We start from the raw sequence: 27,911 nt of genomic DNA, 5'->3' as shown, positions 1-27,911 counted from the left end.
AAAAAAAGTGCGACGAAAGCCTCCAAGCGAGTGCTAACACTCCCTTCGAGGCTCGGGGGCTACTGTCGGGGACCATAATTAGGGGTACCCTCAAGTCTCCTAATTCTCAGCTGGTAACCCCCATCAGCATAAAGCTGCAAAGGCCTGATGGGTGCGTTTTAGTCAGGGATCGGTCCGTTCGAGGGACTCGATCACGCCTCGCCCGAGCCTAGCCTCGGACAAGGGCAGCCGACCCCGGAGGATTTCCGTCTCGCCCGAGGCCCCCCTCCAGCAACGAACATACTTACGGCTCGCCCGAGGCCCTGTCTTCGCCAAGAAGCAACCCTGACCAAATCGCCGCTGAAAGTTCCCTTTGGCCCGGGAACAGGATCTAGATGTCGCCTAGAGGGGGGGTGAATAGGCGAATAAAACTTATTACTTTAAAACTTAAATCTTACTCTACTCGAAGACAGGATCGCAGTGGAGTGAAGAATCCTTCGAGTAGGTTGCAGGGGAATTGAAGTTCCTGTCTTACGAATATCCTGCACTTCAAGGAAAGCTAGTACCACAAGTAAGTAGTGAAGTGCAGATATATAAGCGAGTAAGACAGAGAGTCAGAGTACAATACAGAACAGAGCACACAGACGCAAGGATTTATCCCGAGGTTCGGCCAAGCCTAAAATGCTTGCCTAGTCCTCGTTGGAGTTAGCCACACCTGGGCTTGGAGTCTATTTCAACTCCTTCCTCCGTTTGCTCAGATCTGTCAGTATGACAGATAGAGCCTTTCACTATTGAGTGGGGTTACAACAGAACCGCGGCTGCTTACAAACTTCTTGGCAGCACCCCGGCAGAGTAACGATATGCTCAAGACCTTGCTCTAGCTCTAAGCAGCACTTCTCCTCTCTCTCTTAAGGCTTATAGCTGTGCCTTCTACACAAACTATAGAGTTACACACAAGAGGGAGAGTGAGAATTGATTCGAGTGAAGTCTACACTTGTTGGCTGCGCTTGTATCTTGCTTGAGGCGCCTAGGGGTCCCTTTTATAGGCACAAGGGGCCTAGGAGCCGTTGGAATCCCATTTGGAAGGCAATACTTTCTTTCTGTCGTCTGGCGCACCGGACAGTCCGGTGCACACCGGACATTGTCCGGTGCCCGATTTCTTTCCTTCTATGGCGAAGCCGACCGTTGGCAGTCTTGGAGCCGTTGGCACACCGGACATGTCCGGTGCACACCGGACAGTCCGGTGCCTCCATCTAGCCGTTGGCTCGGCCACGTGTCCCGCGCAGATCGCGCGGCCGACCGTTGGCCCGGCCGACCGTTGGCTCACCGGACAGTCCGGTGCACACCGGACAGTCCGATGAATTATAGCCGTTCGTCGCCGGTGAATTCCCGAGAGCGGCCAGTTCGCCAGAGTTCAGCCTGGCGCACCAGACACTGTCCGGTGCACCACCGGACAGTCCGGTGTGCCAGACTGAGCTGCCTTGGCTGTACATAGCCAAGCCCTTTGCACCTCTCTTCTTTTCTTCTTCTTTCTGTTTCTAACACTTAGACAAGTATATTAGTACACTAAAACCAATGTACTAAGTCTAGAAACATACCTTCTCTTAATTATTATATCCATAGCATTTCACATGCTTGAGCTTTGATGTTGGACTCATAAATCATCAAGTCGGCTTGACTTGATCTAGATTGACATTTCTTAGCTCCAACATCCTACAAAGGTCACATAGAACATCTCCAAACATAGGAACAACCCAAACTAAAGATCAAGGTGAACTTAGCTCTTTTGGGCTGCTTCCAGTTCTGGTTTTGACACTTGTTCTCCTTCTAGTGACCTTGATCTCCTTCTTAGAGCTTGATCTTGAGCCTTATGACTTACACCACATAACTGTAGCTGTTACCTCATTGGCTGTAAGTCACGTTCTTATGTAGTGATCCTTGATGTGCCATAGCTGTTCTTAACTCGATCACCCTTGACTTTGCAAGCCTTCTTCTTCACCCTTGGCTTTGGGTTCCTCAGCCTCCTTGACCTTCTCCCGTGCACTTGGTACCTCGAAGCTCTTCTTGCCTCCGTCCTTGGCTTGATCAGTTGTCTCCTAGCTACGCACCCGAGTCTCACTTTATGCAATGTCCATCCTACTTGTGATGTCCATCATGTATCCATAATTCAGTTCTTGGACCATCACAATTGTTCACTTGTGTTGAACCCTGTAGGCTTTACCTTAAGCACCTGTTCAACACTTAGTACACTTGTTAGTCCTTTAATTGAGTTGTCATCCAAACACCAAAACTCACAAGAGAGCTTTCAATCTCCCCCTTTTTGGTGATTGATGGCAACACAATTAAAGCTTACATAAGAATAAGATTTGAAGCACAAATTTTGAATTCTAAGTTTATAGAATGCTCCCCCTAAATATGTGCTTACTTCAAAAACCTAATTTTGGCCTCAGACACCAATTTGCATATACTTAGGCAGTTCGAAACATTTCTACACCTTAGCACCTTTTAGGAAGCATTGAGACAAGATTCAAACCATGATGCTATAACACACAAATGCACATAATCAGAGTTAAACACCATTCAAAATAGTGGATATATCACAGGAATATCAACCTACCACTATTCATCATTAAGATACCAATTTAAACTAATACCAATTTAAACTAAGACACTAATTTAAGACAATCTTAAAGCACCATTAACCACATGGCTATCTATTACACTATAGAAGCCAAATAATTCATCGCAGCGGAAACACTAGTCCATATGAGCAACATTGCAAGAAACATATGAATATCACACTTGGCAAAGCTCAAACTAACACATCACCCATTAGGATAAGCTTTCCTCTCAGGTTGAGATAAGCTTTAATACACAAATTCTCCCCCTTTGACATCAAACACCAAAAACCATACTCAAGCAAGAACATATGATGATGTCAAGGGACAGCAGGGTGTTAAGGAGGAAAACGACTATCAAAACTCCCCCTTACTTATTGAGCATATGCCCGATCAACATTTAGGCAAGATACATATATGCAAAAAGATTAATACTCCCTTTGTACCTTTACCATGTTGTAGTGTACTTCCCATCTTGAAAGTATCTAATCTCTCGAGAGCTTCTTCACACTTGTGCCTGATTCTTTATCCTTACTTTTTCTTGTTGCTAAGACATCAAACTTAGAACAAGTTATAGTATTGGGCACAAGAAGAAACTTCTATTCTCATGATTATCAAAAGATGTCAATTGAAGCGAACTATTTCGGCTACCAATTGAAAGATACCAATTGCAAAGTTCATTTATTATCATGGCTCCATGATATTTAAGCATCTATTATCACTAGATATTATAGAGCATGAGCAATCTAAAGAAATGCACTTACTCACAACTTGAGATACCAATTTCTTGACTTACAGAGGTACCCAAGTCCAGATTGCTCCATTTCTTGCTTATCTTCTCTTTTCCACCTAGAGACTATACAAGATCACTCAAGAAACAGTTAGTCTCAAAAGACACAAGTTATGTGTGCTCCCCCTCAAGTTGTGCATCAAGTATTTGAATGACTTGCACTTTGCACATTCTAGCTTCCTTAGAAATAGAGGATCACAACATACCTTGGTCAAGGCATACTCTACCACTTTCATCACCCAAAGATGCCAATTTGAATATCAAATGAAACGCCACTTAACACCAATTGAAGGCTAAATTAAAGGTTGACTAAATACAGCAATGCACGCCTCAGTGACACCTAAGCCAATTGAATACTCACGGAAGTCTAACATTTACTCAACCTGTACATGCTTCATATTTAACTATCATTGCATATACCAATTGAAGATCAACACAATCATGTATATAAAGCGAAATATCTAAGCATGTCATGATTAAGAAGGTTTCTTAGATGCACAGAAGAAACAACATTTTAAAGGCATAAATTACCTAAACCAAGATATTACCAATTGAAAGACAAGAACATAGCTATGATCACAATGAATGGAATTTCAAGAATATTTAATGAAATTGCATAGCTTCATTTTCCATACCTTTGCCTTTATGAGAGCACTTGTTATCACCAATTCAGGACTCCTTTTGCTCACACACCTCATAGCTCAAAAGGGCACGACATGGATTTGAAATTCACACAATACTAAACTAGGGTAATCATGTGAACATGCACTAAACAAAATGTCATATTTGCACATAGCATGACTTACAAAAAGTTACAGGTTTATCCATATACACCAAGAGAGTTAATCGTTGTGGATATAACAAATGAAATAGCTACCCATGAATGATTCAAAAGATATATCCTATATAGCACCAGTCATGATTAAGCAAACATCATTATGATTCATTTAACACAGACAATCATAAAGCATAACTACTCCAAAGATAGGTAGCACAACAAGCCAACTTAAGAGCAATACTAAATTGTAATTATGTACTTAAAATACACGGGGTACCGTCCTTTGGAGAGCATGTTGTAGATTCTCATCAAGGTCCTTTACTTGATTCACCAATAATGATTCAGGACCTATACACCTTATTTTACTTGAGATGAACATGGGATTAGTGTTTCACAATAATTCAACCTTGGGTCAATAAACACCAAAACAATTAACAGCTTAGGCATAGAGTTTTAGATAACCATCTTAATCTCTCCCATGGTCTCCAGTCCATCTCAAGGCACCTGCATGGTCTAGTTAGCACAGTTTGGTACCCATCTCGGGATGGGTCCATAATGATCATCTAAATGTGCCTTTGGTACCCAAATGGCCTTTGTGCTAGTTCTAGGTGATCTCATTATAGATCTAGCACAAGTGTATGATTTGGGTCTCCTAAGTGAATGAGATTGACACACATTCACTTCTTTAGGAATCTTACCTTTATAACATACCTTTGATATATGACCCTGCTCACCACACTTGTAGCAGAAGCGTCGCTGACATGACGCTTGCTGTTTGTCATTTTCCTTGGTGAGGGTCATCTTGGAGGATGCACATCCTTGATTCTTCATGACCGGACATGAAGTGATAATGTGGTCCTTATTGTTGCATCCAAAGCAACTTCTTGTCCCTTCATCCTTGTCTTTGTACGGACAGGATGCGATGAGGTGGCCTATCTCCTTGCATTTGAAACACCTCCTTTTTCCTCTTCCCTTTTTGTGCTTGAAGGACATGGAGAGATGATTAGTACAAACAACATGACTAATTGAATTTTTACCTTTTTCCTCGTTCATGTTGATTTCTTCATTTATAGCTTTGGGAACATTCTTCTTATTGAGCTTAACACTTGCTGCAGTTTTTCCTTTCTCAAGCTTCTTCACCACGCGCCCGTGGATATCTTGTGAGAGTTGAGCTAAGCGTCTTCTCCTTAGTTGTCGTTGCTTCTTATTCCCACAGAATTTCTTTTGTGACCCTAAAACTTGTTGCTCAATCAATGATTGGCTTTCTTTTGAGCAACAGGGGTTAGCACATGATGATATACAATTCAAATGCGCACACGTGCGAGAATGAGGTTCACATGAATTTAAGTTTGAAATTACAACCTCATGAGCAACATTAAGCATGATATGGTCATCAACTAATTCATTATGAGAATAAGATAGCATATCATATTTTTCACTTAGGGCAAGTTTTTCTAAATTTATCATTTCTACTTGACTCTTAAGCATAGAATTCTCAGTTTTAAGTTGAGCAACATCAGATAATACATCATGATTATTTCTTTGCTCAAATAAAATAGATTCATACCGTTGGACCAAATTATCATGAGAGCACTTTAGCTCCTCATGTTCTTTGGTCATCTTCTCCAGGCTGTCGTTGGTTTTGATGAGAGTCTCCTCTAGCCTGAGAAGCGTCTCGCCTTGTTCCTTGTTCCTCCTCAACAACTTAATCAAGAGCACTTTGTCTTCTTTGTTGAGATGGGTGTAGAACCGGCGAATCTCCTCTTCTTCCACATCACCGGTCTCATTTTCCCTGTCATTATTATTAGTGGAAGCAATACAGGAAAATGTACCTAGTGGTGATGAAGACTCATCCTCGCTATCATCCTCATATTCCTCCTCATCATCGCTTTCGTCTCCACTATCATTGTTAGCAATAAGACATTTATAACTAGTGGAAGACAAACCTGTCGGTGAGGTGGATTCATCGTTTGGGTGCCATCGTTCTTGTTCTTCTCCCTTTGAATGGTTAGTATCACAAGCAATATAGGGAGTAGAAGTAGTACAATTTGCCACAAAATATTTTACTTTAATTCTATTCCATAAATCATGAGCATCAACAAACAAATCATTATCACTACTCATGATGGAAAAATAGGCACTTCTAGAAAGAGACTCAACTAAGATGTTGCAAGCACGGTGATTGAGAGATAAACATCTTAGTTCATCATTAGAGGGATTTTTACTAATATCAGATGGAAAAATACTTCTACTAAAGATCTGTCTCAAATCAGAATCAACACTCATGAAAGCATTATAAATAGAGACAGACCAAGATTTGTAATTAGAGCCATCGCCTAAAAGAATTTCTACAGTTACCTCTTGTGACGACATCGTTATCTCCGGACGGCTAAGCCCACACTGGAGAGGCCTAGCTCTGATACCAATTGAAAGTTCCCTTTGGCCCGGGAACAGGATCTAGATGTCGCCTAGAGGGGGGGTGAATAGGCGAATAAAACTTATTACTTTAAAACTTAAATCTTACTCTACTCGAAGACAGGATCGCAGTGGAGTGAAGAATCCTTCGAGTAGGTTGCAGGGGAATTGAAGTTCCTGTCTTACGAATATCCTGCACTTCAAGGAAAGCTAGTACCACAAGTAAGTAGTGAAGTGCAGATATATAAGCGAGTAAGACAGAGAGTCAGAGTACAATACAGAACAGAGCACACAGACGCAAGGATTTATCCCGAGGTTCGGCCAAGCCTGAAATGCTTGCCTAGTCCTCGTTGGAGTTAGCCACACCTGGGCTTGGAGTCTATTTCAACTCCTTCCTCCGTTTGCTCAGATCTGTCAGTATGACAGATAGAGCCTTTCACTATTGAGTGAGGTTACAACAGAACCGCGGCTGCTTACAAACTTCTTGGCAGCACCCCGGCAGAGTAACGATATGCTCAAGACCTTGCTCTAGCTCTAAGCAGCACTTCTCCTCTCTCTCTCTTAAGGCTTATAGCTGTGCCTTCTACACAAACTATAGAGTTACACACAAGAGGGAGAGTGAGAATTGATTCGAGTGAAGTCTACACTTGTTGGCTGCGCTTGTATCTTGCTTGAGGCACCTAGGGGTCCCTTTTATAGGCACAAGGGGCCTAGGAGCCGTTGGAATCCCATTTGGAAGGCAATACTTTCTTTCTGTCGTCTGGCGCACCGGACAGTCCGGTGCACACCGGACATTGTCCGGTGCCCGATTTCTTTCCTTCTATGGCGAAGCCGACCGTTGGCAGTCTTGGAGCCGTTGGCACACCGGACATGTCCGGTGCACACCGGACAGTCCGGTGCCTCCATCTAGCCGTTGGCTCGGCCACGTGTCCCGCGCAGATCGCGCGGCCGACCGTTGGCCCGGCCGACCGTTGGCTCACCGGACAGTCCGGTGCACACCGGACAGTCCGGTGAATTATAGCCGTTCGTCGCCGGTGAATTCCCGAGAGCGGCCAGTTCGCCAGAGTTCAGCCTGGCGCACCGGACACTGTCCGGTGCACCACCGGACAGTCCGGTGTGCCAGACTGAGCTGCCTTGGCTGTACATAGCCAAGCCCTTTGCACCTCTCTTCTTTTCTTCTTCTTTCTGTTTCTAACACTTAGACAAGTATATTAGTACACTAAAACCAATGTACTAAGTCTAGAAACATACCTTCTCTTAATTATTATATCCATAGCATTTCACATGCTTGAGCTTTGATGTTGGACTCATAAATCATCAAGTCGGCTTGACTTGATCTAGATTGACATTTCTTAGCTCCAACATCCTACAAAGGTCACATAGAACATCTCCAAACATAGGAACAACCCAAACTAAAGATCAAGGTGAACTTAGCTCTTTTGGGCTGCTTCCAGTTCTGGTTTTGACACTTGTTCTCCTTCTAGTGACCTTGATCTCCTTCTTAGAGCTTGATCTTGAGCCTTATGACTTACACCACATAACTGTAGCTGTTACCTCATTGGCTGTAAGTCACGTTCTTATGTAGTGATCCTTGATGTGCCGTAGCTGTTCTTAACTCGATCACCCTTGACTTTGCAAGCCTTCTTCTTCACCCTTGGCTTTGGGTTCCTCAGCCTCCTTGACCTTCTCCCGTGCACTTGGTACCTCGAAGCTCTTCTTGCCTCCGTCCTTGGCTTGATCAGTTGTCTCCTAGCTACGCACCCGAGTCTCACTTTATGCAATGTCCATCCTACTTGTGATGTCCATCATGTATCCATAATTCAGTTCTTGGACCATCACAATTGTTCACTTGTGTTGAACCCTGTAGGCTTTACCTTAAGCACCTGTTCAACACTTAGTACACTTGTTAGTCCTTTAATTGAGTTGTCATCCAAACACCAAAACTCACAAGAGAGCTTTCAGCCGCGCCAACCGACCAGATCGCAGGAGCATTTAATGCAAAGGTGGTCTGACACCTTTATCCTGACACGCGTCCTCCAGTCGACAGAGCCAAAGTGACCGCAGTCACTTCGCCGCTCCACTGACCGGCCTGACAGAAGGACAACGTCGCCTGCGCCGCTCCGACTGCTGTGCCACTCGACAGAGTGAGGCTGACAGGCAGTCAAGCCCGACCTCAGGCACCATAGGAAGCTCCGCTTCGCCCGACCCAGGGCTCGGACTCGGGCTCAGCCCCGGAAGACGACGAACTCCGCTCCGCCCGACCCAGGGCTTGGACTCGGGCTCAGCCCCAAAAGACGGCGAACTCCGCTTCGCCCGACCCAGGGCTCGGACTCGGGCTCAGCCCCGGAAGACGACGAACTCCGCTTCGCCCGACCCAGGGCTCGGACTCGGGCTCAGCCCCGGAAGACGACGAACTCCGCTCCGCCCGACCCAGGGCTCGGACTCGGGCTCAGCCCCGGACGACGACGAACTCCGCTTCGCCCGACCCCAGGGCTCGGACTCAGCCCTGGCATCAGCCGACGGTCTCCGCCTCGCCCGACCCAGGGGCTCGGACTCGACCACGGCCACGGAAGATAGATTCGACCTCGACCTCGGAGGAGCCTCCACATCGCCCAACCTAGGGCGCGGACCGACCATGTCGACAGGAGGCGCCATCATTACCCTACCCCAAGCTAACTCAAGCTACGGAGAACAAGACCGGCGTCCCATCTGGCTCGCTCCGCCGGATAGGCAATGATGGCGCCCCACACGCTCTGTGACGACGGTGGCTCTCAGCCCCCTTACGAAAGCAAGAGGACGTCAGCAAGGACTCGACAGCCCCGATAGCTGTCCTTCCGCCAGGCTCCAGCGCTCCTCCGACGGCCACGACACCACACGAACCGGGTGCCAAAACCTCTCCGGCTGCCACGACGGCATGTACTTAGGGCGCTAGCTCTCCTCCGCTAGACACGTAGCACTCTGCTACACCCTCCATTGTACACCTGGATCCTCTCCTTACGCCTATAAAAGGAAGGACCAGGGCCCTCTTACAGAGGGTTGGCCGCGCGGGGAAGAGGACGGGACAGGCGCTCGCGTGAGGCCGCTCGCTCCCCCTCCCGCGTGGACGCTTGTAACCCCCTACTGCAAGCGCACCCAACCTGGGCGCGGGACGAACACGAAGGCCGCGGGATTTCCACCTCTCTCACGCCCGTCTCTGGCTGCCTTCCTTCCCCCCTTCGCGCTCGGCCTCGCGCTGACCCATCTGGGCTGGGGCACGCGGCGACATTTCACTCGTCGGCCCAGGGACCCCCCGGTCTCGAAACGCCGACAAGGCAGAAGGGGCATATACCTTTTTCATGATTTGTAACTCTATCACAGTAATTACAGCCAACACTATGCTTACACGACTCACTCCCCGCTTGCCCCTTTCGGGTAAGAATTATCTTATTCTAGCTTCTCTAATTAATTAGCTAAGACCAGAGTCATATTAGTCCTTGCGGTTGCACTATTTTCCTGGATGATTTTCCATATTTTAATTAAACAAAATGATTTTATCATGTATAATAATAAAGTCGATAATAATAACAGTGCATGATCATAGTTCATGTGAAACATGTAACACCGAAAAATCCTATAATAATCTTTTCGTAAAATACTCCACAAAATTTGAGTTAGAATATCTTTCAAAGGTTTTCTTTACCACTGAAGTTGCATCTCCTAGAATAATATGTTTTCTAATAAAGACCATAATTTAATTTGAAACCTGATTATATAAATACAAACTAACTAATTGGTAATATTATTATTTTAGGAATTAAATTATTATACATATTCAAAAAGGGGTGAAAGTAGTTTATATTGAGGAAAACACTAAAGGAATATTAAAGTTTAAATGAACTATAAAAGCAAATAATGTATGTGTTGTGTATTTTGAGCATTTGCTTAAATGAATAATTAATATATGTAAAATAAAATTTGCATTTGTATGCTAGAGTTTTATTATGATTGTGCATATGAACTTGAACCTTGAATCCAGATTTGAAATTTGAATACCAAAATAGAAAAGAGAAAGAAAACATAAATTAAAAAAAAGAAAAAAAAGGAGAGACACCTGCTCTCAGGCCTATTTCCCGGTGGCCCGGCTCTTCTCACCCGGTAGGACTGGGCATTTTTAACCCGAAAACCGAACCCGAACCCTAATAGACCAAATAGGTCGGTTTTCGGTTTTCGGGTTCGGGTTTCGGTTCATAGATCTGTTCTGTTCGGGTATCGGTTGCGGGTTCGGTTTCTAGCCAGTCAAACCCGATTAGACTCAAAGAACTGATCCAGTAAGTAGTAAGTAACGGGCTAAGTGGCTAACGGCCGGACGGGCGGACGGCCCAACTCAGCGTCTCAGCCACTCAGGCAAGCACTCCGCACCGCACGGCGCACACACGGACGCACCCGCAAGGCCCAACCGCAACCCTAGTCCCTAGCCTAGCCGCACCGCTCGCAAGTCACACGGCGCACACTGCACGCTGGTCCGCCGCCGCGCCGTCGATCCACCGTCGCTCTGCCGCACGGAGTCGCACTGGTCCGCCGCCGCGCCGTAGATCCACCGCTCCGCCACCTCTGCGCGTCTACAGCGCCAGGCGCCAGCCATCCACTCCATACTGGATCGGTCCACCGGCGTTGATCCACTCCATACCGGCCACCGCACTCTGTACTACCACCGGCCACCGCACCTCGGCGTTCTGCCACTGGCGACTCGGCGTTCTGCACCAACTCCGACTTCGGCGACTCAACGTCCTGCTCCTCAATGGTGCCCACGACTCGCTGCAGACCGACCCACCACGTAAGGTACGCTAACCGAAGGCACTACGACAACCAGCAGGAATCTTGCAATGTAAGCCGACTTCTCATTTGCATGCAAATATGAAAGCTATTGCAAACTTGTCGTTCCAATTTGCATGCAAATATGAATGTCGCTGCAAGCTTGTTGTTTGAATAATCGCATTTCCAAATATGTATGTAGTTTCAAACTTGCTTTGCTTATTTGCAGATGTCACAAGCAGAAGAGCCAATGCCTCAACTAGCGTTGACTGAGAATGTTCGAGTGCCAGAGAACCCAGCTAAAGAGCCTGAGAAAGAGATTGCTGAAGCAGCTGCAGAGAAAGAGGTGAAGAAAAGAAAAGCTATGGCACCTAGATCAGAGGTATGGCAGAGCTTCACCAAGATCATAGACAATAATTCTAGTGTTATTAAGGAAGCTAGGTGCAATTATTGCAAGATTGTTATAAAGTGTGAGGCAAAAGTCAATGGTACATCTGCATTAGGCAAACACTTGAAGGTATGCAAAAAGAATCCTAATAAGATCAATGATGACAAACAACCTGTTTTGCAAGCATGTAGTGAAGATGGTAGTGGGTCTAGCATCACTGCTTGGAGGTTTGATCCAGAAATGCTTAGGGTGGCTTTTACTGAAATGTTAATTACAGATGAGCTTCCATTTGCTTTTGCTGAGAGACTAGGTTTTCGGAAGTTCATGTCTAAGGCTTGCCCACGTTTTGGGGTTCCATCTAGAAGGACTGCAACTAGAGATGTAGTTAGTGCCTACAACAATGAGAAAGAGAAGCTAAAAGAATTCTTGAAGAAAAATTGTCAAAGAGTATGCTTGACCACAGATACATGGACATCTATCCATCAGCAAAGCTACATGTGTGTGACAGCTCATTTTGTTGATGAATCATGGGTACTACAGAAGAGGATTATAGGGTTTTTTATGGTGAAAGGTCACAGAGCTGATGACATAGGAAAAGACATGGAGAAGTGTCTGGCTGAGTGGGGATTAGGTAAGGTGTTTACCATCACCGTTGACAATGCTTCAGCTAATAATGGCGCAGTTTCGTACATGGCAAAGGTCACTAACAAATCAAAGACTAGCATCTTGGAATCCAAGTTACTTCACATGAGGTGTGCAGCCCATATTGTGAACTTGATAGTCCAAGAGGGATTGAAAGAGCTTGACATATCTATCAAGCGTGTCCGTGCAGCTGTTAAATTCATTAAGAGCTCCCCTTCTAGGATTGCCAAATTTAAGAAGTGTGCGGAGCTAGAGAAGGTCAACACCAAGGCTTTCTTGGCACTTGATGTTGTCACACGCTGGAACTCAACATATAATATGCTCAAGGTAGCAGTAGCATACGAGAAGGTGTTTGAGAGGTATGCAGAAGATGATCCATACTATGCAATTGATCCATACTATGCAATTGATTTTAATGAAGAGGATACCGAGGAGTTAGCCAAACTAGAAGAAGGTATTGCATTTTGTTATTTCCTGTTCTTATAGTTATAGCTTTAATTTCATGTTCTTATAGATTTAATGTAAGTTTTTTTATTTTAGCACTTCTTGCAGAAATGAATAGTCTGAATACTGCTAAAGCTTCTAGGGACAAGGAGATTGTCAACTGTGGTTGAGTGATATAAAACTAAGGTGAGAAAAACTGAGCTACAAATGTAATTACTATTGTAATGCAAGTTAGTGAAGTCTTCAATTTTACAATTGTTTATTTGCTTTGGCACTTTGCTTACGTTGATGCCTTGCTGGACAGTGGACAACTACTGGAGACCTGGAGTGCTGCCGTGCGCCCGTGCTTATGTTCATGGTGTGGCCGTGTGTTACCAGCTAGAGTCCAGTTTTTTAAATTACATTTGTGTTACTGCTGGATTGTGATGTGTTACTGCTGGACCATCAAGTTCTGCCGTGTGTTACCAGCTGGAGTGCTGCCGTGCGCCCGTGCTTATGTTCATGGTCTTGTTTGTGAAATGTGAATTGTGATGGATTGATGATGAATCTGTTAAGTTATTTCGTGTGGTGTGTGAACTTGCAATCTTGCATGTAGTAGGTATTTTCTACTGTGTGAACTGTTATTTCCTGTGGTATATATTTATCAATTATCATGTCATTGTCTGTCATCTGTGTTCTGTTCGGGTTCGCGAAGAACCGAATAGACCGAACCGATTTTTATGGTCTATTCGGGTTCGGTTCCTATAAAAAAATTAAGATTTCGGTTCTTGATATCTAAAACCCGAATTTTTTGAAACCCGAATAGACCGAACCGAATAAACCTAAAAAACCGAATGCCCAGCCCTATCACCCGGCGACCCAGACCTGCCAGAGGTGAGCGCCGACAGGCGGGCCCCTCTCGTCAGCACACCGTTCCCGCTTCACACTTTAGATGCTGGCAAGTGGCCCCCACTTGAATATATAGTTCAACAAAAGAATAACTTAATTTATTTAGGGATCTTTTTTATTTGTGTTTCATTAGAAAACATATTTATTTTATGAGAAGTAACGTGAGAAAATTCTTGTTAAAATATATTCTAATTTAAAACCTTTTGGAAAATTCTACTAAAATCTCTACTACTATTGAAGTGCCTATTGTAGGCGTTCACAGGTGCACGTTCTGTCGCTTGCCGCTGGCGCACCCCGCGGCAATCTCGGCGTCCACCGCGGCAAGCTCGCCCTCCCCCGCGACAATCTCGGTGTCCCCCGCAATCATGGTGTCTGTCCCTCCCATCTCACCGCCGCCTCCATACGCCCAATACCGAGCCGCCTGGATCTGATTGGGTTGGCTCTCATCGCGGGGGCGAAGGGGAAGGGGGAGGAAGAACCAGGAGGCGTGCGTTCGTCCAAGATGCTGCAGCTGCTGATGGCGGTGGCCTTCTCGGCGGCCCTGTTGACGCTGTACGTGCCGCCGGTGCGCAGCCTCAACCTCTTCGTGGAGGCCATGGAGGTCGTCTGCCGCGACTGCGGCCCCTACTCCCACGGCGCCGTCGTCCGCTTCCGCGTCGACCTCTCCCGCGTCCTCGCCGGCCTAGCCTAGCCCATCTCCGGTCGGTGAGAGCAAGTAGAGGTCCCGCGTCATCCTCTCGTCTTCCACCACCTCCACCCATGGTGGCCTACACCTTCAGCGGCGACAAGGCGACGCCCTTCTTCGGCACCGCCACCGCTCTTGTCTTCCCTGTAAGCACCCTTCAGATCTCCCCTCCCTCCCTTCTATGTCTCTTTCACCAGCTAGATCCAACCGTCCATTCCTCACTCCCCTGACCCCTCACCCTCGCTGGTGTCTAGGCATGGGCGTCGCCTATGAGACGGCCAAGAGTGGCGTCGGCGTCGCCTCCATGGGCGTCATGCGCCTCAAGCTTGTCATGAAGTCCATCGTCCTCGTCGTCATGGCCAGAGTCCTCGGCATCTATGACCTCATCATCGCCGCCATCATCTCTGCCGGGTCAACCCCAAGGCCAAGCCCTACTTCTTAGACGGCTACGCACACCTCTCCTTCGAACTTGCATGCAGCCTTGCTGGCCTCGCCGTCGGCATGGCCATCAGGATCATCAGAGACACCAGAGTCAGGTATTGTACTATTCTGATTGCAGTGTGTATGCTTGAACATATATGAATAAGCAAAGCTGTAACATTTTTCATCAGAAAATAAGCAAGCCAAACTGATCTAGAATACACTGTTTTTGAGAAATTAAGCAGCAACAAAGAAGTCTATGTGCCCCTTCTTCAGAGGTTATGGCTAAATAGTCAATCATCAAAATGGCAGTTACCTCACAACTTTGTAAGAAAAATAGGTTATGTGATCTTAGGTAACTTCTGAAATTTTGTTGCTTAGTGTAGCAGATTGCCAGGGTTACCTTACCTTTTTTGCCCTTTTTATCTGATACTAATAATGTATCATCCAATGCAGGTTCAAGCTTTTGGAGGATCATGCTTTTCTTCTGGATTTTATCTTCAGCTGTCCTTGTAAGGGTTGTGTCAATGGTAGTGGTGAATTATCTAGAAGCAACAAAGCAACAGATTTAAAATGCTAATTATAGAGTTAGGCTTAGTTTTAGTTAACATATTAGTGGTGAATTATCTAGGCATACATCCAGTCCACACCCTCAACCTACCGAGTTAGGCTTAGTTTTAGTTAAACAGCGTCTCGGTTTCTTGTGCCTACTGATGGATTTTCTTAAAATTATATCAACGACATCTTAGGTTTTGGAAGGTGGTGCATTTGTCATGACTCTTAGAGATCATAGTATTCCTTCTAATGGGGATATCAATGAAAGTAAAGTTTCTTATTTGTTATTATTTTATTATTGTTGGTGCAGCCTGAAAATGAAAAGCCAATTACTGAAAGCGGAGATGAAATCTCTTATGAAGGAGCAAAGGCAAAAAGTCCAATATATTTATTATCGGGACTACGAAGGAGATCAACGTAAGTTCAGTTTGGTCCATTTTATCTATTTTCCTTTCTTATGGTATGGAGTCAACAAATGGAATTAAATAGAGCCCATGCTAAGTTTGGACCAAGTCATCACGAGAGAAAGGAATCTATTGGAGCACCTATAAAATTGGATGTGGAAGCTCATGCTCATATTCAGAAGCATAGGTATGCCAATCTATAAAATTGGATGTGGAACCTCATGCTCACATTCAGAAGCATAGGTATGCCAGTTTTTTCCTTAATCTGTGAGAAGTTATCTTAGGCTCCAGATCAATGCCCACATTATTCTTATCCACAACTTCTTTATTACACATGCACAATCTATTTATAGGACCAATTATTTGCCTGGTGTTAGTAAATTGATGTGTTGTAAGCTATAATTGTTGCCGTGCCTATTAGCTTCATTGTTGTTCTAATTGTTTGAGGATTTGTGCGTCATTTTTTGTGTCATCAAATGAAGTTTGTGGTCTTGTTGTTACTTGAACTTCTTACCACATAGAAATCTTCAAGAAGATTTAACTGACGAAATGGTAAAGTTAACACGTTGATGGAAGGAAGTTAGCCTGATGATGGTGTTTCCTGATTTAAATGTAAGATTGTGATGGTATGATGGATGTTTCAATTGGAGCCTGCCATATAGTCCTCTTCATCATAGAAGGTTATGCATATGAACTCTTGGGATTTACAAAATTTGCTTCTATATGTTGGATGCAGCGTAATCTTACATCTTCAGAACCAAAGGCTGATGAACTGGCAGCATCAGAAATGGCAGTTGCATATAGCTCCTCGAATTGGGTATTATTAGTTGAGGGATGACCTCCATCTACTGCCGAGTAAGTCACAGAAAGTGCTCTGTTTAGGCTGACTAGATAGGGTAATTGCTATTGGTGTGTTCTGTTCAGTTTTTATATAGCATTTTTGGCGGGGTAATCTGAACTTCTATTCATTTTTCAAATATATTCTAGACACTAACTAACTGATCCAAAATGTCACATTGATTGATATGTGGATTTTGATACTTCTGACTCCATGCAACTACTTGGAATGTTGCTTGTCCTATTGGCTCATTTTTTATTCCTTTTACTGTGCACATTAATAACATTTTTTACCTATAATGAACAGTCTTATGGTTTTATTTTCATTTCTGGCGTTAAATGTATGTCTTTCTTTCTATTGTATGAGTTTATTTAGGCATAAACTTTATCACTTTCTATCAATGCTACAACAATATATCTACTGCCATTTATCATTGAAGTAATTAAGCGGCTACATCTAACATTGCTGTCAATGTTTTCATAGTTCCAAGAACGAAAGCATTTATCTGATGTCATGTTAAGTGTGTGCAAGGTCCTTGGATGACTGCATTCCATTTGGCTTATCGAGTAAGCAATCCCCATTTGACTTTTCAAACTTGTCATATAATGTGCACAACATGAGGTCTGTGCCTTCAAATTGGTTTTATTTTTCACAAAATCGGATGTCGTTCCATTTGGCTTATTGAGAGCCCTGAAGCAAGATTCCGGTATTTCAACTTCTGGACCAATCAGCTCAGTCTCTTGTTCGTGAGCAAAATAACCTTCAGTTGGCACATCTTCCAGCATTACAAGATTATCCGTTATTTGCGACAGCGGCAGGTCCTGGAAGTAGGCAATACTGCAGCGGCAGATCAGTTCCCGTACGTACAAATTCATCAATCCGGCAACTAAGCACCTAACCATGATCTCATATCCGTTATTTCAATAGTATTTGCTAGCGCCTAGCCATAGATAACCAATCTCATATCCTGCAGTTTTAGCGCCTAGCCATTGATAACCGATCTCATATCAGGCAGCTAGCGCCTAGCCACTATTTCAATACTATTTGCATTAGCTTTGCTTCATGCTGTCAGTTCTTTTTGCCTGTACATTCATAGCTATGTATTCTATTTTGATAGAACATGAGTCATAGTAGACTGCTGCCGTCACGTGTCTTGGATGAATCATCTTCAGACGACGACAATGAGTTAATACTTGCAGCTGCTAAAATCGTACAAGAAGCAGTACAGAAAGACGTGGAGCGAGATTTCGGAGTTCTGCAATCCCGATTTGCTATTGTCCGTGGGCCAGCTCGGTTATGGGAACAAACACTGAGTGACATAATGATAGCTTGTATAATCATACATAACATGATTGTGGAAGATGAGGGAACCGTGGATCCAAAAGAACATTTTCAGAATGTGGGACATAACGTGGAACCCTCTCATGAGCATACAACTAATTTTGATGCATTTCTTGAGAATCACAACAAAACTAGGGACCAACAAACTCACTTTCAACTTCGAGACAGCAGCAGAGCCAATAAAGTCACTTTCAACTTCGAGACAGCAGCAGAGCCAATAAAGTCAATCAGAGACAATGAAGACAGCTTCAGCTCCTTGTGACGTCAAAGGTGTAGGATTGTTTGGCTGGCGCGCGGGTGTGGAGAAAAAGCGCGAACGACTGCGTGGGTGTGAAAAAAAAAATTTGGCGCCAACTGCTATCGGGATTCGGGAGTGGCTATTCAGTTGTCAAAGTTGGAGACTAAATACAGCTATACGGCAAGTAACTATATTTAGTAAGGGAAGCAATTTTTTGTTTACTTCTTAAATTTATGATTTAGTAAGCTATTTAGAGAACTATTGGAGTTGCTCTTAGCTTGGCTTGCAGGTGAACCAAATTCGCTTGCAGGTGAACCAAATTCTTGAGCCAGTTCACTCCAACCCAATGGGACAAGGATCAGTGGCATCCTTTCATGTGGCCACTGAGGTCCATCCAAGTGTTGAGGTCCATCCAAGTGTTGTTCATCTATGTTGTCTTCATGATCGTGGAGATCAACACATTCTTCCTTAAGCTTACATCATGTTGCCAAGTTCCTCAAAAGGACAAAGTCATTATTGTGGTTCAGTCTCTACTTGAATGATATTAGTGACAAGGTAAAACTATTCCTTTAATGTTAATTATTTTCTATATGCATGATGGCAGTAACTAAAATATTGGATTGTGTTGGACATACAACAAGTTCTAGAAGCCATTAGCTAACCACATAATCACTGACCTTAACCCAGTGACCCTTGGTAGTGATTCAATTAAGTGAGAAGTGATAAACCTCATTGTGCTATTTTTTTTGTTTCAGGTGATCATTCCTTTCACAAAGTATCCTTACACATCTTAGTTATCAACTCTGTAAGTTGAGGTTTTTAGGATGGCATTACATTCCTGAAATTGTTTTGATTCCTTTATGGGATTTCTTCATCCTTAATCACTTGCAGATATTCTTTAGTGATAAAACCATTAGCTTAGAGTATGGAAGAGTTGTGTCCAGCAAGGTTTATGACAGATAGTCTTCGTTGTTATGCTGCGTACTCGATGTGTTTCCGTTCTCATGCCATCCTTTGGTACATAACTAACGCATTATGCTTAAACGTGGAGTCATCTCTACTATTCCTTATGTTTGTATTGTAGGCGTCCACATCTGGTTCTGTCGTCGCGCTTCCTCCGTGCTCCCCCCGCGGCTTCCTTCATTGGCCAGCCCCGCAGCGCCTCCCTCGAATCCTGCTCGCGGATCCCTCACCCTCGTTGGCCAGCCCCGCAGAGATTAGTGGGACTGCGGGAGGAGGAGCAGGGCACCGGCCGCTTGGGGCTGTGCCACATGCCGCTCTGGGGGACCGCCGCGTCCACGCAGCCGGCAGCCAAGGGCGACGCTGCCTGCGCGCCCTTAGGGTCCGGCGGCGGCGGTGTCAAGGTGATCCGGTCGCTGCTCCCCACCTGACGCCGCCTCCGCCTCGACCCGCCCGCTAAGCTTTATTTCCCATGTAAGCAATCTGTGCGCGACGCTCTATTAATTTTCTTGCCGCCTCTCGACTGCTCCTGCTCTGGTGGTTTACTGTTTCCTTTCTACTAGCACGGATGGCCCGTGGAGAAGAAGGCGCCTTTCAACCGTTTGCTCCTCTTATCATTCTTTCACCGCGGCTGCATCCCGTCTCTCGCTGCTATACGAGTTCTTAGATTCGATCGCGCTGTCTTGTCAACGCGTCGCCTTTCATTTGATTTCCTCAATTTTTCTGCTTCCGCAACTGTCTCTTTGCTTGCTCGGTGAAAGCTGCTGTTCCTTTTCAACTTCTGTCGGACAGAACTTCTATTCGTCGAGAAAAGGGGATTTTTTTATTATACGAACTTTGGGCGACTAATTTTGGTATTAAATCGACGGATAGTTAAAGGGCATGGAAGATATGCAGTTTACTGCATTTTTCCCCATCCAGCTGTTTTCGACTAATTTTGGTCTCTAATTGTGACTGTCTACAGATGAATCCGGTAAGCAAGTCCGGAGCGCTGTCAGGATCAAGAACATCAGCAAGTCTCATGTGGCTTTCAAGGTAACAACCAATTGTCTCTTAGTTAACTACATGTTATAGCTACATGCTTTGCTAAAATGTTTTTTTGCAAATTTTCCAACCAGTCTGTTCCTAGGCAGCGTAACCACTAACTACCGCAACTGGTCCAATTGTTAAACCCTCAGTTCCCATCAGCATAGCACTGATTCTAAGCATGTTTGATGTTCCAGTTCCAAACGACTGCACCAAAGAGTTGCTTCATGAGGCCTCCCGGCGGTGTACTTGCTCCAGGGGAAAGTATCATAGCAATAGGTAACTGAATTTGACACCAATGAATTAATATTAATCGCTAGCTGTGGTGCTCGCAAGTTATAACGACCTATCCGTGCATTCCCTTACATCAAGTGCAGTCTTCTTCTTTGAAGCTTTGATGCTACTACTTTTGATCTCACATTGCTGGTTTTGGGTGTGTGTGTGTGGCCAGACTCGGGAGCCGCTGCGGCAGCAGCAGATTCACTTCAATGGGAAGGAGGTAGAACACAGAGAAGCTCAGTGCCGCTGGGGTCCAACAATGTGAGATCAAATTAGGCTAATAGATGACGACACGTCAGGGGAAGTCCAATTCACCATAAGACTTTTTTCTTAAAACCTCTATGTGGTGCTCATATTTTTTCAATCTACAGGTTGTCGAATACTTTTGTTGCAGATGATCCAAATGTTGTTGCTATCCACATGAAGAAAGGCGTGAGGCGATAGCTGTAGAGACATGACATTGCCACAACAGCGGTAGTGCCATATCGGTGGGCTTGTAGATGCACCCTGCTATCACAATAATCCTTCTTCCATGCGGTCTGCAGGTTAGTCCTCTTCTACATCCTCTGATGGTCTAATCACAAACATGTGCACAGACTGATATGGATAAACTCATGGTCTTCTTTAGCTTCAGAGGCGAGTGACTTATTAAGTTGTTTCCATGTCAAATCAGACGACAGTGACCTCCTGGTGGCGGTGGTGCTAGATCGCTGGGGCTGAAGAGGCGCCCTGTTGTCACAACAAGTCTTAGACGTGGTCTGCAGGTTAGTTCTCCTACATCCTCCGATGGTCTGATTGCAAACATGTGACTTATTGATTTGTTATCATGGGCATGGCAGATTAGATGATAGTGACCTCCCTTCCTTGCGACTCATGGTTTGCTGGAGCTGTAGGATTCTCCCGGCACAATGGAGGTGCTATCGTCTGATTTGGAGCAACAAGGAAATATAAAGTAGTAAAACAATTTCTTTACGAAAGATAAACTTTTCAGGGTCATTGAAAATTATGAGTCAAAACCTAGAGCATAATCTTCAGAATGCCTTGCTTTTAATAAGTGATTACCTATTTTGTTACAGAGCCGAAATCTACTTCTAGATGACCCTCAGATTTGACCGTGCAATATAAGTTTGATCGTGCAATATAAGTTTGTAACCCTCAGATGAAGTAACCGTAGTGACTGCTGGTAGTGTTGAGTAATGACCAATTAGTGCCTAAACAATTTTTACCATGCTGCATATGTAACCCAACTCGTCCAAATATACGAATGTTTCTCTCTTAATGTGGGGGATGCACATAAAACTTGTTTTCATATTTATGAGCTCAGTAAGCAAGTTCAGTTTTTTTACCGAGATACACTATTGTTCCACTGCAGGATGCAAGTTACCCTTCAGAACAACTCTTAATTTCTGGAGAAAAAGGTGAACAATTACGTTCCTTGTAGATGCCTCCCCCCCCCTCATGTATGATTTGCAGTTGATTTCTCCATCATCCAAATCTCTGATGGTTTTATATCAAGTTGCCCATATCCCTTTACTGTGCATGGTGTTTCATGCTGCCTTGTGTAACATAGGAAACACAGGACCAGGTTTACTTTATAAAACAGATCGAATCATTGGGAAATGCTTGTGGAACTATTGCTCTACTCCATGCTGTTGGAAATGCATCTTCCAAAGTCAATTTAGGTGACCTGAAACGATTATATGCAGCACATAGAATTCTATAAGATGGTTGCAATCTTTCTTGTTCTCTCCTTGTTTCTGAATTGAATTAACCTATCTGGTCTTTTGTAGTGGAGAATTCATGCTTGGGCTCCTATCTGGTCTTTTGTAGTGGGAATTCAATCTTTTTTACTGACACATATGTATGGAGTGGAGTATATAACTAGCTAAGCAGTGAGATTGAATGAAGAATAAATATACTTTACTAGGTGTTGTTTTCAGAAGGAACAATTGTGGGTCGAATTCCCATAGTTAGGGATATGGTGATGGTGTGATAAGCCACATATTGATGTACTATGCATTTTGATCAGATCTGTACGGTGTGGTTCACCTGAATTATTTGCTAATTTGTCAGTCAGATTTTTCATCGGTCCAATTTGTAATTATGAAGCAAGATTTATTAGGCCTATCTACGTCATTGTCGGCGTTTCGAGACCGGGGGGTCCCCGAGCCGACGAGTGAGTGTGCCGCGTGCCCCAGCCCAGATGGGTCGAGCGCGTGGGCGAGCGCGAAGGGGGGAGAGAGAGAGCGAGGTCGGTGGCCGGAGCCGGGTCGAGAGAGAGAGAGAGAGTGAGAGACGGAGGTTCCCACGGCCTTCGTGTTCGTCCCGCGCCCAGGTCGGGTGCGCTTGCAGTAGGGGGTTACAAGCGTCCGCACGGGTGAGGGGAGCGAGCGGCCCCAAGAGAGCGCCTGCCCCTGCCCTCGTTCCCGTGAGGCCAACCTCCTCTAAGAAGGCCCCGGTCCTCCCTTTTATAAGCGTAAGGAGAGGAGCCAGGTGTACAAAATGGGGGTGTAGCAAGGTGCTACGTGTCTAGCAAGGGAGAGCTAGGGCCCTAAGTACATGCCAAGGTGGCAGCCGGAGAGATCTGGGCACCCTGTTGGTGTGGTGTCGTGGCTGTCGGAGAAGCAATGGAGCTTGACGGAGGGACAGCTGTTGGAACAGCTGTGCTCTTGCTGACGTCTCCCTGCTTTCGTAAGGGAGCTGGGAGCCGCCGTCGTCATGGCCTAGTGAGACGCCATCATTGCCTATCTGGCGGAGCTGGCCAGATGGGACGCCGGTCTTGTCCTCTGCGACCCAAGTCGGCTCAGGGCAGGGTGATGATGACGCTTCCTGTTGACGTGGCGGTCTCGTGTCCTAGGTCGGGCGTCGTGGAGGCTCCTCCGAAGCTGAGGTCGAGTCCGTCCTGCAAGACAGAGGCAGAGTCCGAGCCCTGGGTCGGGCGAGGCGGAGATCGTTCGGCAGAGGCCGAGGCGGAGTCCGAGCCCTGGGTCGGGCGAGGCGGAGGTCGTCGTCTTCCGGGGCCTTAGCCCGAGTCCGAGCCCTGGGTCGGGTGGAGCGGAGTTCGCCGTCTTCCGGGGCCTTAGCCCGAGTCCGAGCCCTGGGTCGGGCGGAGCGGAGTTCGCCGTCTTCCGGGGCCTTAGCCCGAGTCCGAGCCCTGGGTCGGGCGGAGCGGAGTTCGCCGTCTTCCGGGGCCTTAGCCCGAGTCCGAGCCCTGGGTCGGGCGGAGCGGAGTTCGCCGTCTTCCGGGGCCTTAGCCCGAGTCCGAGCCCTGGGTCGGGCGGAGCGGAGTTCGCCGTCTTCCGGGGCCTTAGCCCGAGTCCGAGCCCTGGGTCGGGCGAGGCGGAGTTTCCTCTGGCGCTTTTGGCCAAGCCTGGCTACCCGTCAGTCTTACCTTTTGCGTTGAAGGCCCCAGGGATTTGAGCGGTTGGCGCGGTGATTTAGTCAGGGTTACTTCTTATCGAAGGCGGGGCCTCGGGCGAGCCGGTGATGCGTCTGCCGTGAAAGAGGAGACCTCAGGCGAGACGGAGTCATCTTAGGGTCGGCTGCCCTCGCCCGAGGCTAGGCTCGGGCGTGGCGTGATCAAGTCGCTCGTGTGGACTGATCCCTGACTTAATCAAACCCATTAGGCCTTTGCAGCTTTATGCTGATGGGGGTTACCAGCTGAGAATTAGGCGTCTTGAGGGTACCCCTAATTATGGTCCCCGACAGTAGCCCCCGAGCCTCGAAGAGAGTGTTAACACTCGCTTGGAGGCTTGCGTCGCACTTTTTTGCAAGGGGACCAGCCTTTCTCGGTGGTACTTTATTCCGGTGGGTGCGCGCGAGCGCACCCGCCGGGTGTAGCCCCCGAGGCCTCGGAGGAGTGGTTTCACTCCTTCGAGGTCTTAATGCCTTGCGTAATGCTTCGGCTGGTCTGGTCGGTTCCCTCATGCGAGCAGGGCGTAGCCCAGGTGCACTGTCGGGGCCCAAGTTCTCGGGCTGGTATGTTGACGCTGTCAACGGTTCGGCCGGAGCCGGGTTTGCGAGAGCAGCCCCCGAGCCTCCGCACGGAGCGAGAGGACGATCAGGGACAGACTCGGCTTTTTTTATATACGCCCCTACGTCGCCTTTCCGCAAGGAGGAGGGGGGGAGTGCGCCATGTTACCCTCGATGGGCACCGAACATGGTGTCTCCGGTGAGCTGCGATCGGGTAATCCGAGTGGACGTCCGTGCCCCGTTCGTTGGGGGTCGGCTAGGGGCCCGGAGGCACGCCCAAAAGTACCTGCGGGTGATCTGCCGGACCCGGTCCCCTAGCGACGGGGTCCGAGGGCTCGTTGCCTCCCTCCGATGGGATTCTGTTACAGAGTCGTTCCCGCTGGTCTCGGAAATGTCCTAGGGTACCTCGGGAGCGCAGCCCGAGCCTTGGTTATGTATCGAACGTACCCCTGGTCATCCCTCGCTCGGCGTCTGAGGCGACTGTGAACCCTTCGACAGGCCAGCCTTTGAACCCCTGATCAGTAATGGGCACGGAGCCCTAGTAGCCTGAGGCGGTCGTGGAACCTTTCGAGAGGCCGACCTTCGAACCCCTGACCAGTAGTGGGTGTCGGGCCCACGCGATCTGAGGCGGCTGTTGAACCCCTCGGGGGGCCAGCCTTCGAACCCCTGATCAGTAGGGAGGCTCGGAGCCTAGTTCCTTCACGGGGAAGGATCCCTTTGAGGGTACCCTCTTTCCCGGTCCCTGTTGCAAGAGATAGAGAAAGAAGGAAAAGGGAAAAAGGATTCGAAATTGAACGTCGTGGCGTACCTTTTTCGGCGTGGTCGTTTTGGCGAAGGCGAAACGTCGCCAGCCGCTCCCACCCGTGGCGCCTTCCGTCGAGCCGCGGAGTTAATGCGCCGGGGTGAGTAGTTGGCGAGGTTGCCGTTACGCGTGCGCGAGCCGTTCGAGGTACGGGTCACGGGCGCGTCGTCTTCACGCCGTGAGAGGGGGTTCTCTTGCTGCCTCCGGATGGGACATGAGCTTGGCAGATGGCGTGACCGCTGCTCTCGCGCGCCTGCCACCGTCATTACTGCCGGCCCATTTTTGACCGCGTTTGACCACTGCGCCAGACTAGCGCTGCTGGGTCGCGGGCTAGGTCGCCTCGAATCGCGGTACCGGTTCCGCAATCGAGGAGGTGCGATGGTGGAGCGAGTGGCACAGCGGCTCGCATGCAGCACCCGGCGCGCCAGTTGCACGACGCGTGGGCTTGAGCCGTCGCGCTGGCCGGTCAGGAGTCGGAGAGGCGCGTCCACTTGGCGCGGTTGCATGCCGCCTGCATGGCCGCCTGCCCCTTTCGCCCGCTGGTCTGGGCGAAAGTGGAGGACTGCTTGTAACTGCTGGGTGGTTGCGTGCGTCGTGCGTGACGGTTCGGCTTCTTCTGCTTAGAGCCGGTCTGTATGACAGGCGGGTCCCAGCCCCCACGCCGCGAGGGAGGGCTTTGGAGGCGTGTTGGAGAAGACTCAGCCCGTGACGGTTGAGGGCGCAAGCGGGGGGAGTTGCCTTTAAAAGGAGGGCGACCCCCTTCGTAAGGCGACCATGTCTCCTTCCTTCCCTATGCATTGTGTCTCTCCATCTTCCAAGCCCCCGGATGGGGGAAACCGCTGTCTTTTCGCTCCATCGTTGGAGGAACGCAACCCCAGGGGAGTTGGTACCTTTCAGCCACCGTTCGGCTTCAAGGATTTTCATCACGCAGCCCGGCTGCACCCCTCCACCGGCGGTCACCCAAGAGGGCGACCTCCGGCTTGATGGTGGGGGAAAGCGAGCCGGGCTGCGGCACCCGCCCCTCCCTCAGCCTCAAGGATTTTCATCACTAGGCCAAGAGGGAGGACGAGGCGAATCAGGGGGCTGCCTCCGTGTGGGTCGGTTGCCCTCTTCTTCCCCGTTCGTTGGGGGAGAACGGCATCCTCCAGCATCGCGGAGGCCCCCTCCAGCCATGCTGGGAGAGGCGGGTTGTCGCCGCACAGCCAGGGCGCCATGCCGCGTCCTCCGTTCGGACGACGATTGCGCCGCGCACCGCGAGGGCAGTGCCTACGCCCTGGACGGCCCTGGCATGGGCGAAGACCTGCTGGCGCATTCCGAGGCGTCAGCGGACGGAGGTGGCATCTCTACCGATGAGATTGCCGATTCCGCCAGTAGCCCTGGATTTCCGTCTCCTGGCCTGGATGGTAGCGCCTCATCCTCGGGGGGTGGCACTTCGAATGCCAGTGTTTCCGTTCATTACGGCTTTCGGGGCCTGAACGTGTATGTAACCACGGCACGAAGCCGTGTTTTTTCCTCATTTCTGAGCACTAAGACTCGCCTGTTGTTTGTCTGAACCGCTTCACCAAGCATGAGTCGCCCCGTGTCCAGGTGACGAGTGAGGTATCCGTATCCCGGAGGCGTAGGAGTCCCTCGGCTCGGTCGGACCTGTTGTCCGAGGCTCCTCTAGCTCAGTTAAAGAGACCCCTCGGCCGCTCTTCGACGAGCCGAGGCCAGGGGTAGCGATATCAGCAGGAACAGAGGTGGAGTTGGCTCAAAAATGGGACCTGGTTGGCCGGAGCCTAGCCGAGTTGTCCGTTGGCAGGTTCAGCGTCGGAGTCGATCAGCCGAGGCTTCGGGCCGGGCTGGCGCCCTCGGAAGGTGGTCGGCCGAGGCCCCGGAGGTGGCCGGCTCCGAAGAAGTCCCTGACAGTGATTGCTCGAGCGTGGTGATGACGTCGTCCTTCGGAGCGGAAGACCTCGGACCGCGTCGCCATCCGAGGCTAGGTCGGGTCTCGCCGAAGGTGCGGTCGATGCCGAGGCTGTCGCCGCCCCATTCCAGCGTTAAGACTCGAGCCTGCAGGGTCAAATCATCTTGTAGCGTGGGCCTTGTATGGCTGTCGAGGCCAGAACGTGCACCCTTGCTGTGCTGTAAAGTTGTGTCTCTTTTCCTCTTGTTTCGAGTATCTGGACTTTTTGTCGGTAACAGGGACGTTAGTGCGAGCGAAAGTTGCTTCTCGCGGAAGGTGATGAGTGAGGTATCCGTATCCCGGAGGCATGGGAGTCCCTCGGCTCGGTCGGCCTTGCCGCTTACGCGTACTTTTACCCGTCCATGAGGCCCTGTCACCGGCTCAGTCTAGAAGGCTCGAAGGATCGCTTCGACAGAAGAGCTTCCGTACGTAAAGACTTGTTCGATCCGCGGAGTCACCTTATCCGAACGTGAGTTACTTATCGCAGAAGGTGATGAGTGAGGTATCCGTATCCCGGAGGCGTAGGAGTCCCTCGGCTCGGTCGGCCTTGACTGCTTACGTGTACCCCGTCGTTTCCAGGACTCACTTTTCGAAGTAGTCAAAAAGCACGAAAGATGTTCTGATAAAAGAGATTTTCTTTTCGAGGAAAATTTTGACGCAGAGGGGGTTGCCCCCCTTTTAGCCCCCGAGGGAGGGTCGGGCTTTTGCCGAGG

The 27,911-nt window shown here is 47.9% G+C and overlaps 1 protein-coding gene, 1 long non-coding RNA gene and 1 pseudogene across 3 annotated transcripts; all 3 read left to right on the top strand.

Moving 5' to 3' along the window:
• The first annotated feature begins 14,235 nt into the window (after positions 1–14,235).
• Positions 14,236–14,424, top strand: LOC118476294 (uncharacterized). The gene has a single exon (XM_035965219.1). It carries the CDS (start codon positions 14,236–14,238, stop codon positions 14,422–14,424), a length of 189 nt encoding a protein of 62 aa, XP_035821112.1.
• A 68-nt stretch (positions 14,425–14,492) lies between these two features.
• Positions 14,493–15,418, top strand: LOC103648508 (V-type proton ATPase 16 kDa proteolipid subunit-like; annotated as a pseudogene).
• Positions 15,419–21,003: 5,585 nt separating this feature from the next.
• On the top strand, positions 21,004–21,895 carry LOC103646193 (uncharacterized). Of its 2 annotated transcripts, XR_562051.2 has the most exons (4): positions 21,004–21,024; positions 21,153–21,243; positions 21,319–21,431; positions 21,852–21,895. It is a non-coding gene; the product is annotated as an uncharacterized lncRNA (long non-coding RNA). The 2 variants fall into 2 exon arrangements; XR_002267529.1 differs by lacking the exon at positions 21,852–21,895 and having other exon boundaries at positions 21,319–21,758.
• Positions 21,896–27,911: the final 6,016 nt, after the last annotated feature.

The sequence above is a fragment of the Zea mays genome, chromosome 2, assembly GCF_902167145.1.
Source record: "Zea mays cultivar B73 chromosome 2, Zm-B73-REFERENCE-NAM-5.0, whole genome shotgun sequence".
In the NCBI taxonomy this organism is placed as follows: domain Eukaryota; kingdom Viridiplantae; phylum Streptophyta; class Magnoliopsida; order Poales; family Poaceae; genus Zea; species Zea mays.
The sequence above is the reverse complement of the archived record's forward strand: the minus strand, read 5'-3'. Positions and strand labels throughout refer to the sequence as shown.

Excerpts from the sequence above, each read along its gene's own strand:
- LOC118476294 (XM_035965219.1), top strand. The coding sequence starts at position 14,236 with ATGCTGCAGCTGCTGATGGCGGTGGCCTTCTCGGCGGCCCTGTTGACG.